Raw genomic sequence first — 16,838 nt, forward strand, 5'->3', positions numbered from 1 at the left:
CTGCCTGACCTCCAGCTGTAGTGTCTGACCCTCCATTTGAGATCAAACTATGAAAGTTCTGAACTTCACAGAGAAGTTCCATCTGCCTCCAGAGGGTAGCATGTTAGGTCTAGGGCCTCACTATGTATATATATATATATATATATATATTCTAATATTTTGAATCTCCTTCATATATATATATGGAGCTCTGGTAGCGTGGTGGTTACGAATCGGGCTGTTAACCACAAGGTCAGCAGTTCGAAACTACCAGTGGTACCGCGGTAGAAAGATGAGGCTTTCTGCTCCTGTAAAGATTTACAGCCTCGGAAACCCTGTGCAGGGTCACTATGATTCGAACTGACTCCACAGCACTTAACAACAATATATATATATATATATATATATATATATACACACATATGTGTGTGTGTGTGTGTGTATACACACATTCATATACACACACACACACATATGTATGTATAGGCGTTCTGGTAAAGCAGTGGTTACAAGTCATATATATATTGTTGTTAAGTTCCATTGAGTCAGTTCCAACTCAGAGCAACCCAGTATAGGATTTCCAAGGAGCAATTGGTGAATTTGAATCTCAGACCTTGTGGTTTGAACTGACCTTGTGGTCTAGTGGTTTATCTTACAGCACCACACCAGGTCTCTCTCTATATATATATATAGGTATGTTGTTGTTAAATGTCATCAAGCCAGTTCCAACTCATAGCAACCCTGTATAGGATTTCTGAGGAGTGGCTAGTGAGCTTGAACTGCCGACCTCACAGTTCAAACTGACTTTGCAGTTCAGCACATTAACCTACAGTGTCCCACCAGGATTCTTTCTATTTCTCTCCATATATACATAAATGTATGATGGTGATGGTTATGTGCTATGGAATCGATTCTAACTCAGTGACCCTGTATAGAGTTTCCGAGTCTGTAAATCTTTACAGGACCAGAAAGCCTCATGTTTTTCCCATGGAGCTGCTGATAGTTTTAATTTGCTGACCATGAGATTAGCAGCCTGACTTGTAACCACTGCTTTACCAGAACTCCTATACATACATATGTGTGTATGTATATGAATGTGTGTGTGTGTGTGTGTGTGTGTGTGTGTATATATATATATATATATATATTTGTTGTTGTTAAGTACCGTGGGTCGGCTCCGACTCATAGTGACCCTGCACAGGGTTTCCAAGGCTGTAAATCTTTACGGGAGCAGAGAGCCTAATCTTTCTCCCGCGGAACAGCTGGTAGTTTCGAACTGCTGACCTTGAGGTTGGCAGCCCGATTAGTAACCATTATGCTACCAGAGCTATATAGATAGATAGATAGATAGATAGATAGATAGATAGATAGATAGAGAGAGAGAGAGAGAGAGATGTTAAGTGCTGTCAAATCAGTTCTGACTTATAGTGACCCTGTATACAGTTTCCAAGGAGGAGCTGGTGGGTTTGAACCTCTGACCTTGCAATTCAAACCAACCTTGTGGTCCAATGTATTATCCTGCAGCTCCATATCAGGACTTCATGTTTATTTATATGGACTCAGCAGACTTTAATCAAGTAACCATGCAAATCAATACTAGTTTACAAAGAGAGTAATCAGTTCTCTGAGGGGAACGATCAAGAAACTATAAGAATATAAATATATATATATATATAAATCTGGAGTCCTGGTGTGATGCTGTTTGTTAAGCATTGGACTGCTAATTACAAGGTTGGTGGTTCAAACCCACCAGCCACTCCTTGGAAACCCTATACAGGGTCTCTATGAGTTGGAACTGACTCGATGGCACTTAACAACATCTATCTGTCTGTCTGTCTATCTACCTGTCAATCTGTCTGTATGTTTACAGATTCTCATAGCGTCTTGCTCTCCCCCTGTCAGAGCACTGATCATACTGCATACATTGGTATTTGTTTGTATGGTTATTTGAATAAAGCCTGGGTCTGCTGTCATTGAGCGTTATGAGGTCAGGTTCTTGGCCTCTGGTTCACAGTCCTTTTTCCTCTGCCTGGTGCCATGATTATTGACACATAGTAGGTACTCAGATATCTGTTTCTTTTTCTCTAAAAAGGGATTAACAATACCTTCTACCGGTATTGTTTGAAAGATTAAATAGATTAAATAAAACTCTCCAAGGGAGAAAGATGAGGCTTTCTACTCCCGTAAAGATTTACACCCTCGGAAACCCTATACAGGGTCGCTATGGGTCGGAACCGACTCGATGGCACATAACAACAACAACAACAACAACAAAGGGCCAAGTACAAAGTCCTTCTAGTCTGGTCTAGTTCAGCCCAGTCTCTGGACCATTCTCTAAAGACCTGGATATTCCTCAAGTGGGTACAGAGCAGAGGGAAAGGAAGAGGGTCCTTGTAGGTTGGCAGGGAGTTCACTTGCTATGGGACTCACAAAAGGAGGCTTGTGTGAGAATGGGTGGGCAGGATGTTTTGTGGGACAGCTGGGCTTGGGGCTGCAGCCTGGGCTGGGCTGGGCTGGGCCCTCTGCCACAGGCAGCCCTCTGAGGGTTCTTTCATCTGAATCCCAGCTGCCACTTGGCTGGTTGGCACAATGCCTGATCGCCTGGTGGGGAGACAAAGCTGCCAGCTTTGTCTCAGGAAAAAGAACAAAGAAGGGGGTGGGTTGGGAGGTGGGCAAAGAGAAGCAGTTCTTACTCTCAGAATCAGGCCAAGGGGAAACAAGATCTAGTCATAGGCAACACCAAGGGATTGTTTGGATTCATTTGTTGCCATGACACCAAGGAGGACAGAATTACAGGGTCTGTAGCAGACAACATTCCATGTGATAGGTGGGGAAACTGAGGACCTAAGAAGAGCAGTGATTTGGTCAAGAGGCCACTGCAAATGAGTGACAGAGCCCAAACTCGAACCCTAGTCTCTTGTCTCCAGAGGCTAAATGACTCTGGAAGAAGTACTTTATCTCAAGGAACCTCAGGATCCTCATACAAAGATCATGGATATCAAAGGAAAGGGCAGACTATCTAAGTTGGGGGTTGAAAGCTGTGAAGGAGTTTTCTAGGCCCAGAAGAATGAACTGGCAAGGAAAGCCATTCTGAGCAGAAGGTAAATTACCAACAAAGGCAGGAAAGCATGAGAATGCAAGGGTATGTTTCAGGAAAACTGGGGCCTGGGGAGAAATAGGCAATAAGTCTACACTACATGGTGTTGTCAGAAATGCACATTGTCCCTTGGAGACTCCAGCCTAACTTTCTGGAATAATGATCCTTCAGAACTTTCCTCTCTGTGGAATCATTCTGGCCTGTGCATGATTCCGGTAGAGTATGCTGGGGAAGTGGGCACATATGCTGTGTAGAGCAAAGGGAAGAGTTCCCAAGGCAGAAGTGGTAGCAGATGTGGTAGCAGGAAAGCCTGCGGTGAGATCACAGCCAATTACCAGTTATGCGATCTTGAAGACATTCACTTAACTTCTTGGCACCACAATTCTCATCTACAGAGTACGTCTAGCTACTTGGATGGAATGATATGAATTATCTGCGCTCAGCACAAGATCATTTTCCTTTCCTATTTGTGGCGCTGTGGGCTAATGCACGACTGCAAAGTCGGTTTGAACTGCAAGGTTGGTTGGTGGTTCAATCTTACCAGCCGCTCCTCAGAAACACTATACAGGGTTGCTACGAGTTGGAACTGACTCCACGGCACTTAATAACAATTCCTCCTTCAAGGAGCACTGGTGCGACAGTGGTTAAGTTCTTGGCTGCTAACTGAAAGTCAGTGGTTTGAACCTATCAGCTACCCTGAGGGAAAAAGATGTGACAGTCTGTTTATGTAAACATTTACAACCTTGGAAATGCTAAGGATCAGTTCTATTGTGTCCTAGAAGGTTGCTATGAAGCTGTGCGTCAACATCAACTTGAAGGCAATGATGTTTTTTGGTTTTGTTTTTTAAATCCCTCTTACGCTTTGCAGAAATTCCTCCTTCTCCATGACTTAATTTATATGCCACTTCTTCCATAAAGCCTTCCCAAATCCCCCAAATTGAAAGGCTAACTTCCTCCTGGAATACCTTCTGTTTGTCTTACTGTGTTGCCTTTTCTTTTTCTCTTTTATACTTTTTTTTTTTTCAATCTGTTGCTTGGTTTCTTTTTAAACTTCTTATTGTGAATTGAGTGAAGGTTTACAGATCATCAGTCTACATTTGATCAATCACATGATTCGTGAATTACAATGATTGTAACCCCTACTATGTAGCTCAGTTAACAGTCTTTACCTCTATTCACCTTAACACTTGCACTGCTCTGTGTCTTCCACTCGCTTCATCTTTCCTGTGTCCACCTCCCTCTTGTTGTATATTGCCTTCCCCAGCACCCAAGTTAGTATGTGTCTACCTTCTACCTCTCTCTTATACTTTTTTATGTTCACTGCAACTAATCAAAATTAATATTCTTCTTCCTGCATTTTACCCCTACTGTATTGAATAATCAATGGGAGACTGGTGTGTATTACTCTATACCTTTTTTTATTATCCCACTCATGAGTCTCTTTTGACTTATAGTGACCCATTGTGACACAGTAAAACTGCCCCATAGGGTTTCCAAACACTTGTGTACCTTTATGATAGCAGACTGCCTTCTTTTTTTCTGTGCAGTGACTGTTATATTTGAACTTGTGACCTTAAGCAGGTTGACACTTAACTCACAGAACCACCAGGGCTCCTTTCTCTGTTTATATGTTGATATATACATAGATACAAACTTATTATATAAGAGCAGGTTTGTTATATGTTTTTACAAAAATGAATTCCTACTGTATCCACTGCTCTGAAACTTGTTTTAAATTGTGTACTAAATCATGGACTGTCTTCAAAATGAATAGAAATAGATCTCATTCTTTTTAATAGGTGTATGCTATTTCTTCTCTGCACTTTTGATTACCTTCGTGCTGTTTTGCTCCTGAAGAGTCTAGACTTGTAGTTGTGTGTTTTGGGGTTTTTTGACCATCAAAACAGTGACTCGGGGCCCGATCTAGTTGAGATCTTGCCCATAGGCAAAAATTTTCAGAGTAGACTTTTCTCTATCTTAAACCAAAGAAAGGGACAGAGAAGTTTCTACCTTTGAGTGGCAGATTTTTTTTTCAGATTTTATAGTCTCTGATATGATGCCTTACCCTGTGAGTGCCCCAGATTTTGTCTCTTACTCCCCTCCCCTAATAATAAAAGTTCTAGATCACTCAGAGGTGTTGGAGATACGGCGGAGGCAGTCCATGGAGTAGGTGTTCAATCGTGTCAGCACCTCAGAGAATTTTCTTGACATTCTTGCCTTCTCAGCCATATTTGCTGTTGTTAAGTGCCATTGAGTTGGTTCCAACTCATAGCAACCTGTATAGGTTTTCCAAGGAGCGGCTAGTGAATTTGAACCACTAACCTTGTGGTTATATATAATATGAAATGTTTTCAGTATTTTAGAATAGCTAATCTTACATACTGTTGGAAACAGAAGTCCAGCATATTTTCATATACTCATTTACTCTTTTAGTAAAGTTATTTTTGCTCATATCTTTAGGATGGAGACATGTTTCAGGCATTTGTGTCCCTTACCTCCAACCCCTAGCCAAAGACAGTATCAGTAACTCTTGCTTCAATAAATGAAGTGATAACTCCCTGGGAAAGTGGGGAGAAGGAACAGTGGGAAAGTACCCCCAGTGGGTGGGGTAAAGCTGGATGGGGTGGTGTTATGGAAGCTAGGGGAATGAGTGCTGACCTTTACTGAGTCCTGCTTTAGGAAAGACCCATAAATGCATGATTCTAGAGTTTCTAAAATTTCTAAACTGACAAGACTCATTTGGATATTAGTTAAAACATCCAGGTTCCCAGACCCTTTCTTTGGAGATTTGGTTTCAATATTCTGGAGTGGAGATCAGGAATGTGTTTATCAAACACCCTAGGCAAGCCTTCCTAGTGAAGAATTTTGGAAACCACTATAAATTATTTCACTTAATTTAATCCTCACAACAGCCCAGCTAACTAAGGACTTGCATGTATTTTACAAAGAGGCAATTTGGGCTCAGAGACCTGAAGTAATGGATGGTCACACAGCTGGTAATGGCAGGTCCAGAATTCCTTTCCAGCTTGTCTTATGTCAGAACTTTATCTTTCTCTACCAGATACTAGTTGGTGATTTTTATTATTTTTAAACAAAGTTGTTGTTGTTGTTTTTTAGAATAGTTCTAGATTTTTTTTAGAATAGTTCTAGATTTATAGAGAACATTGAGGTAGAGAGATCCCATATACTCTAGACCCAGTTTCCTTAATATTTATGCAAGTATGGTTGTTGTTTTTGTGTTTTTAGATACCATATGTAAGTATGGGTATTGTTTTTGTTGTTGTTCAGTCCCTGAGGGTTTCTGAGGAGTGACTAGTGGGTTTGAACCATTGACCTTGAGGTGACAGCACCTCACCAGGTACATTTGTATAATTAATTAATCTTATTGATACATTATTATTGCTGTAGGCTAAACACTAAGCTACTAACCAAAAGGTTGGCAGTTCAAACATCCCAGCTGATCCTTGGAAACCCTAAACAGGGTTTCTATGAGTGGGAACCCACTCCACAGCACTAACAACAACAGCAACAACATACTTCATTCAGATATCCTTAGTTTTTACTTAATGTCCATTTTTTGTTGTTGTTCCAGGAAATCACATGACACGGGTAAGTCATAAACTATTTCTACAAAATCATAGAAACATTTATTAAGCAAAAATATCAAAATGTGAAGCTAATGTTTCTCAACATAGTCTCCACCTAGGCCTATATACTTCTGAAGAGGGTGTTTCCATATATCTAACCTTTCTCTGAAAAATTCTGAGCTCTTGGATTATACCGTATTAAAACAGCAGTTTTGGGCATGCTCAATAGACTCAAATCATGTTTTTTTCCCAATGTTCTTTGAGTTTGGGGAGCAAAAAGAAGTCTGAAGGAGGAAGATCAAGGCTGTAGAGCAGATGGGATAAAGCTTCCCAAAGAAATTCTCAGAGGAAGACCTTACCAGCCTCAAAGAATGAGCAAGTGCGTTGTTACGATGGAAAACAACTTTCATCTGGCCTTTTATTTCACCAATGCAGATTTCAGTGTTCCCAGGATCAATGGGGCAGTGTTTGCTTCTGTTGTGCACAGGGGCGCTGTGAGTTGGTACCGACTCGATGGCACCTAAAACAACAACAAATCTTCTTCCTAATAAGCCCCATGATTGTCCTGTGTCCTTCGAGAAAATCTATCAAGATTACACCTTTGGGATTCCAAAAAAAAAAAAAAAAATTCTGAGCTGAATTCTCTGCCTGACATTTAACTGGTCCAGCAGAACCCCTTGGAAGCCACTGTTTTGATTGGACTTTTTTTTCCCCCCAAGGCACTCTAAGGACGTTGTTAAGTGCCATCCAGTCGGTTACGACCCATAGCGACCTTGTATAGGGTTTCCGCGGAGCAGCTGGAGAGCTTGAACCGCCCACCTTGCAGTTTAAACGGCTTTGCAGTCTGGCGCATTAAGCCACAGCGCCACACCCACACCAGGACTAAGGACATTAAGACAAGTGTATTACTGAGAGACGTTATCTGTAGCCATCCACTAATAACAGAGACACATTAAATACATTTTATTTGGAATAAACCCAAGCATGCATGAACAAAAATCCCAGTAGCACTCCTTTTGTACCTCCTCTAGTATATTTAGTTGTTAGGTAACGCTTAGGCAGCTGGTTGTGACAGTCAAGACTTCCTTTGTTATTGGTAATTGTGGAATGCCCTTCCATTGTGATCTCTTAATGTTTTTCTCGTCATTAGCCTGGAATTACAATTTTTTAGGAGGACAATTACAAAAGTAAAGCGTCATGTTCATCACAACATATCAAAGTACATACTATGAATATGATTTATGACTATAAATGACTATAAACTTGACCTTGGGGTACTGTTTGTCAGGTTTCTCCATGTTGCGCATCCCATACTTACAGAGTGGGCAGTTATTCTTCCCTTCCTATAGAGCTATGTTTTAACAAACAAAATAACCTCACATCACAGGTCCCCAGCTCTTTTCATCATCTATCATGTTTGCACAATTAGCAGCTGCTCTGTGAGGTAGGTTATTTGTTTACACTGATCACGCCACCTCAATTGATCTTTTTTTCATCTGCAAAATGGATGTTTCTGGTCCTTCACTTTTTCAAGGGCTGTAGTAAGTTAAAGTTTCTGGTTGACAAAGGCAATTTCTCTGCATCTTTTATTTGAGTGGCTGGACATCCGAGGCCCAGAAAGGGCTAATGATTTCCCTAGGGTCTTGGCGCTGTAAGATAAGCACTGGACTGCTATCCTCAAGGTAAGCGGTTAAAATCCACCAGCTGCTCGCGGAAACCCTATACAGAGTCACTAGGAGTAGGAGCCAACTCATCCGCACTTTTAACAAAAAGTTATCACCGAAGCCTGGCGGGCTGAGTCCCGGCTGATCCGATACTGTAACCACACCTGGTACCGAATCTCCCGAGCCCTGGGGCGGGGAGCCAGGTGCACTTCCGCCGGCTACAGGAGCCTGCACGTGGCAAGTTGGGCGGGACGTGCGTTAGTGGCAGTAGTGCTATCCACCTGTAGGTGCCAGGATGAGCCTGACCCCGGTGCCCCGGTCTCCGCGGCTGGGTCTGGCTGCGCCCCGCGCCGGTTCCCCGACGGTGAGTGCGCAGTCCGGGAGGTCAGGCGCTGGATGGGTCTCCGTGCTTTCCACGCCGCCGGCTATCCTGCCGCCTCTGTCTTCCCTCACTCGTTTCCCATTTCCCCAGGCTGTCTAGCTCCCCGGTTTCGAGTCCCCCGGGTCCCTCTGCCCTTGGCGCACTCTGTCTCCACCTGTAGCTGGGCGCTCTCTTTTCTCGCCCGTCCTGCCTGCTTTGATCTCTCCATTTGTATCTTGGTCTCTGTTCCTGTTCCGGGATCGCTTCAGCCTCTTATCCTTGCCTTTTCTTTCCTAGCTGTCTTTGTCTCCTCCCTCTGCTCCCTGCTTTGGTTTCAGTTGCTTTCTCTCACAGTCCGCGGTTTGTTTCGCGTCCATTTCTCTTCCCCTGCTCCATTCCTATTTCTGGTGAAAACAGATCCAATTAAGTAAGGGGCAGGCTAGAGGATCGCCCCTCTCCTTTCCCTCCTCACCCAACGCTATCAATATCTTGCCCACTGTTGGGTCCAGACCCACTCCATGACTGTCTTCTTCCAAGGCTTGGATGAAGGAGACATGAAGGCAGAATGGGGAAAAGACTCAGTGTACTCTGGCAGCAGAAAATTCTTCCTTGAGTAGGTGCCATCCTGGAGAGTTGGAGGAAGAGAATGCAGGTCTACCAGTGGGGAGAGTCTGGAACTTTCAAATAGCACCGTATAACATCACTGTTGCTAGCTATTTACAAGGTCTCCTACTCAGCTCCAGGTCACCCTAGGTGTTTAGTAAATGTCTGAATGAATTAACCCACAGGGGAGGGAGCCAGCACCTGCATGATGCCAAGTAAGACAAGATTGGCCTTTATTAGAATACCAAAGAAAACAAACAAAAAGAAAACGCACCATTGCTGTAAATTCATTCCGACTTTGTCAATTACAATAGGGTTTTCTCACACTGGACTGCTAAACACAAAGTTGGTGATACAAACCTATTGCCCACTCCTTGGAAACCCTATGAGTTGGAACTGATTCAATGGAACTTAGAAACAACAACAACAATCTTTTTATAAGCAGATTGCCAGACCTTCTGCATTGCTGCTGGGCGCTCCATGGTTCCATCAATCTTTAGGTTAGTTGTTGATTGTAAACCACTTGCATCACCCAGGATACCCATAAATCAGGGCTGAGAGAGGATAAGGTCAGTTTGATTCAACAGATGTTTACTGAGAATCCTCTGAGTGCTGAGCCCTGCACTAGATACTGGTGACATAATGATGAATCAGGGGTAATTCCTTCCCTTGAAAACTCTCACAGTCTAATGGGGGGATACCGATGAACAAACTGAGAATACAAGTGAGTAACTACCATAAACGTTGGAGGTACAGGGCCTTCTGGGATCCCAGAGGAGACATTCCAACCATTAAGATTCCTGGAGGAATTAGCTTGAAGGATGAGTGGGCTAAATGAAGCAAGTGAGTGAAGTCCTGCAGGCGAGGGGGGCCCTGCCTGCTCTGGAAGGGTGGGAGGTAGGGGGTGGCAGTTCTGGTGGCTGATTGCTGGAGGCAGAAGCAGCAACCAGGTCACAAAAGGGCCTTTTAACCCTTGTTAGGAAGTCTGGAGTTTATCTAGAAAGGAGCAAGATGTCACTGAAATATTTAATGCATGGAGTGACAGGATCACGTTTTTGTTTCAGAATGGTACTCTGGTATCAGAGTGGAGAATGGACTAGAGGAGGGCATGAGAGGGGACAGAGAGCCATGGAACAGAGCAGAAAGATAGAATCAGCATAATCAGTGATTGAGTTCTTAGGGAGGGAGGTGACTAAAGACAGGAGCCGAATGCAAGATTACGTATGCCTCTGTTTCCGGTTCATACAACTGAGATGGTGAACAGTGGCGATAGGTTTGAATCGCCAGCCTTGTGTTTAGCAATCCAGTGCTAGGAAACCCTATTGTAATTGACTTGGAATGAACTTGGCAGCAATAGGTGTGTTTTCTTTTTTAGGCCTGAGGAACTTGGAAGACATATAAGTGGAGGTGTCTCCCTATTGACCTTGACTGCAGATGATCTAAGGCAGTGTCTGAATGTTTGGGGATGCAATACAGATGTGTAAAGACCCTTTAGACTGAATCTGCGTGAGGGCTGGGCCTATATGTGTCCTCAGGCCATTGTTGCCCTGAGAAGAGAAAATAGGTAGAGAATTAAGGTTGGAACAGAGCTGAGATCTAGTTTGATTAACACTGAAGGGACTGGGGATGTTAGGTCAGGGCCAGAAGCTATTTTGCAAAACATCTGGAAATTAGCTTCAGAAATTATATGAAGTGATTTGATTCACTGGACTTCCAGAGTGTGACAAATCTAGAATTCCCTTGGTCCATTTCTCCCATTTCACAAATGAGGAAGCTTAGACTCAGAGAGGGACAGTGAACTGTTCTACTCACACAGCTAATTACTGGCAGACTTGGTACTGGATGTTGGGAGAGGTAAAGGTAGTGACTCAGTACCAATGCTATACTGGAACACTGCGCTGAGAGTCAGACTGATACGGGTTTTATCCTCGCTTCAACTTCAGCATTTCCTAGCTGTGTTTTAGAAGACAAGTTGTTTCTTCTCTTTGAGCTTTCTTTACCTGTGATATGGGGATATTAAAAGGACCTGTGAGCTTTCACTGGGATGAGTGTTGAGAACACATTGGTTCATCCAAGGGTTAAAATCTGTGACTTCACATTAACCACCTGTTCTACAGAGGTGACCTCAGGGTTAAGCAAACAGCCTTGCCAAGGAGCCTTGAGCTTTATGGGAGGAAGAGGGAGTCAGAGACTGTGAGCTTATTTTTCTTACTGTACATTGTTTGGTTATTGTCAGGATGCATCCTCTCCTCTCCCTTCTCCCCTTCAGCTGCTGGTGAAACTGTCCCCTGGTAGGAGCTGTTACCATGGCAACTCAATTCTCCCCAGCAATTTGTCTGTCTTTGGCTCTCTTAATTCCAGTACTTCACTCTAAGAGGTAGAGCCCACATACCAATTGAGAAGGACATCACATGATAGATCAAAGGACATTCCTGAGCCCTGTCCCCACCCCCAACCCTAAAGTGACTTCTGTGTACTTTAAGTAAAAAATCCAGCCTGCCTTCTAACACTGCCTGGATCATTTCTGCAAGCAGCAGCCATCATGTCCCCTAGGAATCTTCTTGACAACCTCTAGCACACATCCACAAAATCTTCTCCTATCTTTGAGTCTTCCCTCTTAGCACCTAAATATTTAGCTGTTTCCCTTGCTCCCCTGTAAATCCTGAGGTCAAAGACTGTGTCCTATTCATCTGCTTAGTACAGGGCTTGCATGTAATAGATCATGCATTTTGTTGATTGAATAAAGGGTGGAGGCATTTGAGGGTTGAAAGATAGTTATATAATGATTCACAGAGTGCAAGCTTTAGAGTCAAACTGACCTGAATCCAAATTCCAAGCTGATTGATCTTGGATAGCTTAGTTCACTTCCTTAAGCCTTAGTGTTTTCATCTGTAAAATGGAAATTTAATACATTCTTCGTAGAGTTGTTGTGAGGAATGAATTAGATAATGCACTGAAAATTGAAAAGTTACTAGATTGTGAGGACAGGGATTATGTCCTGTTTATCCATTATTGGATTCCAGATGCGTGACACATGGGTAAGTGAATTTTAAAAGGTAAATGTTATTTAAGAATCTGGTTTATAACAACTTGTGTATGATCTCTTGTGTAATAATTATTAGACTGTCTTCTGGTATTTTGAACACCACAACACAGCACTCAGTGTGTTTCCAACACTTTACAACAGCCCCATATCCCAATGTTATAAATGTGGAAACTGAGGCCTAGTGTGATGACTGAGACTGACTTGCACAGAAGTCTTCTCTAGTAAACATTCTGTGACCTAAAGAAAACTTACGTGTTTGAATGGGTACTTTTCCCTCATTAAAATGCCATCCTTTGGAACTACACAGCTCCAAATATAGTGCTCTTCATTAAGATGAGCCTTCCCATAGCTGAAGCTGATCATTATGGCTACCCAACTACCAGCTGCTCCGCGGGAGAAAGGTGAGGCTTTCTGCTCCCGTAAAGATTTACAGCCTCAGAAACCCTGTACTGGGTCGCTATGAGTCGGAACTGACTCCACGGCACATAACCACCACCACCAAGCTCTGTTCAGGTTATTCTTTGGATGAAAGTAAGTCATGGGCTCCCTAGATGTGGAGCTGTTGGTTGATTCTGCTTCTTGTGCCTCCAGATCTCACCTGTGGTGGTTCTGAATGTGGGGGGCCAGTTCTACACCACCACTGTGGGCACCCTGAGAAAACTTCCTGGCTCAAAGCTGGCAGAGATGTTCTCCAGCTCAGCCAAGACCTGCATGGATTCAGAGGGCCGCTTCTTCATCGATCGCCCAGGCATCTATTTTGGACCTATACTTGACTTCCTGCGCAGTGGGCAGCTGCCCACTCAGCACATCCCAGAGGTGTACCGGGAAGCGCAGTTCTACGAAATTAAACCTTTGGTCAAACTCCTGGAGGATACTCCAAAGATCTTCGGAGAACAGGTGGCTCGAAAGCAGTTCTTGCTGCGGGTTCCTAGTTATAGTGAGAACCTTGAGCTCATGGTGCGCCTTGCGCGTGCAGAGGCCATGGCAGCACGTAGCTCCAGTGTATTAGTGTGTGCAGTGCATAAGGAACAGGATGCTGTACATTGTGTGGATACACTGCGTACCTTGGAGGCGAATAAGACGTCGGTTGTCAAGTTCGGGCCCTGGAAGGCGGCTCCGGACATTAGGGATCTCCTGGACTGTGTGAAGATGGATATTGAGGCCCAGGGGTACCAGGTAGCCTATGAGTCCTATTCATATCGGGGCAAGGCAGCCAATTACTTCTATACATTCCTCTTCACCTGGTGGTGATCCCTGGGGTGGGAGTGGGGGACTGCTTGCTGTGGGCTCTGGTGGGACTTCTGAAATTAAAAGTTGCCATGAAAAGCCATCTTCCTTTTATTCTAAAAATAAACAGAATGTTCAGCTTGGCATTCTTAGTGTTAGCCTTGCCCCTAAATATTTATTACCCTCTTGAAGACTTTCCACTCATTGCAGCTCACCTCACTGTACTTGCCTAGTGAGGTGTAGCTGCACCCTCTTCAGAGTGTCACCCTTCTTTTGAAGTCCGATAGCAAAGCTGAGATAAGTTAAAATGTATCAACAACTCTTTGGCAGAAGATAGGAGACGACAACAGAAATAGAATACAGGATATCATGAGTCTAGGTAGTGTGACCTAAGGACTCAGCTAGCTCCTGGTATGTGCCTTCATGAGGAAGATGCCACGTGACTGGCTGTAGTAGCTGCTGCTCAGTTGCTGTAGCTTCTAAAGCAGTGGTTCACAAATCGTACTCCCCGGATCAGCAGCACTAGTGTTACCTGGAAACTTTTTGGAGCTATAAATTCTTAGGCCCTTCCCCACTGAATAGTTTTCGTCTTGTCTAGCTTGGTCTGGTGAAAAGAGATGGAGAAAAGATTCTTCTGATTCAATAATGGGTAATTGCTATCATGACTAATTGCGACTGTCACAGTTGTAAAGGTAGCAGTTTTGTAACAAAAATGGGGGAGTAGTTAATCATACAGTCCAGAAACAGAGGACCCTAGGACCATCAAGGGAGAAGAGCACAAGCAGAATGCGGGACCTTATCCAGAGATGCAGCCACACCAGAGATGGAGACAGAGATGGCTACATGGAGATAGGGAGCAGCTGAGACTCTAGATTCATGGGAAGAGAGGGACTAAGAGCTGGTGGCCAGGAGGCAGACTTGCAGAATGTGCTGTTTGGTGGTATAAATTATTATATGTGCCTGAGTGTTTGGGAAAAAAGAGCTAAAGTGAGTAGAGAGAAATACTGTTAACTGATGGTACATGGAGGGTATTATAAGCATTGTAATGAAACAAGGTGCATGATTTGTTAAATGTAAAATGGATAATCTGCCCTGTAAACTATCACTCAATCCACAATAAAAACCTTAAAAAATAAAAATTCTTAGGCCCTACCACAGACCACAGGACTAGAAACTCTGTTTTAACAAGCTCTCCAAGTGATCCTGATAGACTCTTAATTTTGAGTCCTACCTGGTATGGCACCGTGGGTTAATATACTGGACCGCACCGCAAGGTCGGTTTGAACCACAAGTTTGGCTGTTTAAACGCACCAGGTACCAGACGCTCCTCGGGGAAACCCTGTGCTTTGGAACCAGCTTGAAGGCACATAACAATGACAACTGTTCTACAAGAGAATTGATTGCCCTGAATTGAAGCCATCTTGTTTGCATAGAGAAACAAAAGATTGGCCCCTTGCCTCAAGAGAAGCTAATTTTGATGTAGTTTCTCTTCCCTCAGGAATCAGTTTGCAGTTAGTCTTCAGGTGTAACCACATTTTTGTTCATCAGAGTCCAGGTCTGCGATAGATGGCCCCTTCTCTACCTAGTTCATTGCCCAACCATGTCACTTTTCCCAGAATGGAAGGATTTCCTGGGACACAGACTTTCAGTTTCCAAACTAGGAAGGTTCCAGGAAACTGGGTGAGTTGGGTACTCTACTGCCTACCCATATTTCCCCTACTTTGAGTTTCTTTTTCCTTTCTAGGAAGCCCATTCTCTAGTGACAGATCCTGGAAATAACCTCCCCTTTAGGAGAGACCCACATGTCTACAGGAACCTGGCATTTGTTCTCTTTGAATAACCACTTGCTCTGCCCAGGCCTTTCACAAACCATTTGAATTTTCTTCTTTATTTACACCTGCTGGTGTGGCGCTGTGGGTTAATGAGTCAGACAGCAAAGCCATTTGAAATGCAAGGTCGGTGATTCAAGCTCACCAGCTGCTCCTCAGAAACCCTATACAGGCTCACTATGGGTCAGAACCGACTCAATGGCACTTAACAACTCCTACAACACCTCTGTGACATGTTGTAGCCAAAGTCCCAAATCCTCTTTTTGATTACCGGAGGATACTTTGTTTTCAATGTCTTCTTGTTACCTCAGAAGGCTGAGTAATCCATCTCTAATGCTTATAACCTGCAACCATGATTCAGTCCATCCCTGGGGGTTCCTGTACTCATGTGTCTAATATAACTCCCCTTGCTCTTGAGAATAAGTTCCAGTCTCCTTGATATAAGAACTCTTTCCTGGTTCCTGTTGCTAGAGTATTGCTGAGTTTCAAATAAAAAGTATTTTTCAACTCTGATAAAATCTGTCCTCCATAAAAACCTTTCCAATTTCTTCATAGTTATTCAAATTCTTTAAGGCTGCATGTAGAGCAGTGGTTCTCAACTTTGACTCTACTTTAGAATCACCTGAGGAGATTCAAAACACTCCAAACCTTCATTCAATTCAAAATAAAAAGTTAAGACACAAAAAACCATCAGATCACACCCCAAATAAATCAGACTCTTTGGATTCAAGCAAAGTTTGTTTGTTTGTTTGTTTTTTAAAGATAGTTAAGGTTGAAAATCACTGCTGTGAAGTCTCCTTAACTTCAGACCAATGACAATTCACTGATATAATCCAAACCAGTGGTGATCTCTAAGGTTCAGCATTCAGCTATGTATCTCATTGTTACTGTCTCTATTCTAATAAAAAATCTTGTCCTAATTGTAGGGCTAGAAATTACTCTACAGGGCTGGAACTGGGCACCTCATATCTGGACCCTAGTACAGATATGCACGATTCCATGAAAGTCAATATTCTAGGTGGGGCTACAAATGGGACTGCACCTGCTTATGAATACAGTTGTTCACACAGTAATTCCCCTAATTTTTTTCCCCAACTTTTTTTAATTTGAAAGTTTCAAATCTACAGAAAAGATAAATGAATACTACAATGAACCCTTGTACTCCTCTCACCTGGGTTCAGTTGCTAAAATTTGACACATTTGTTTTAACGCTCCCCATTAACATGTCTATATAATATACATATAAATGTGTATGTATGCTTCAGAAAGTTCATGGGAAAATTCCATTACCTATTAATTCCATTTTTCCACCAAGGTTTTGAAGTCCCCTTGTGTGTATATGTGTTGCAGACCGTGTAAGACTAGTCAGAGGTTCGAGGCCCTCTAGGGCTGAGTGTAACAAATGAGGCCACTGGCAGTTAATGGAAAATTGCTTTCATCTTAAT

The 16,838-nt window shown here is 43.1% G+C and overlaps 1 protein-coding gene across 1 annotated transcript; it reads left to right on the plus strand.

Moving 5' to 3' along the window:
• The first annotated feature begins 8,622 nt into the window (after window positions 1–8,622).
• On the plus strand, window positions 8,623–13,588 carry KCTD14 (potassium channel tetramerization domain containing 14). The gene is made up of 2 exons (XM_006865015.1): window positions 8,623–8,691; window positions 12,929–13,588. The coding sequence occupies exons 1-2, from the start codon at window positions 8,623–8,625 to the stop codon at window positions 13,586–13,588; spliced, it is 729 nt and encodes a 242-aa protein (XP_006865077.1).
• Window positions 13,589–16,838: the final 3,250 nt, after the last annotated feature.

The sequence above is a fragment of the Chrysochloris asiatica genome, unplaced genomic scaffold (genome assembly GCF_000296735.1).
Source record: "Chrysochloris asiatica unplaced genomic scaffold, ChrAsi1.0 scaffold00074, whole genome shotgun sequence".
Lineage (NCBI taxonomy): Eukaryota > Metazoa > Chordata > Mammalia > Afrosoricida > Chrysochloridae > Chrysochloris > Chrysochloris asiatica.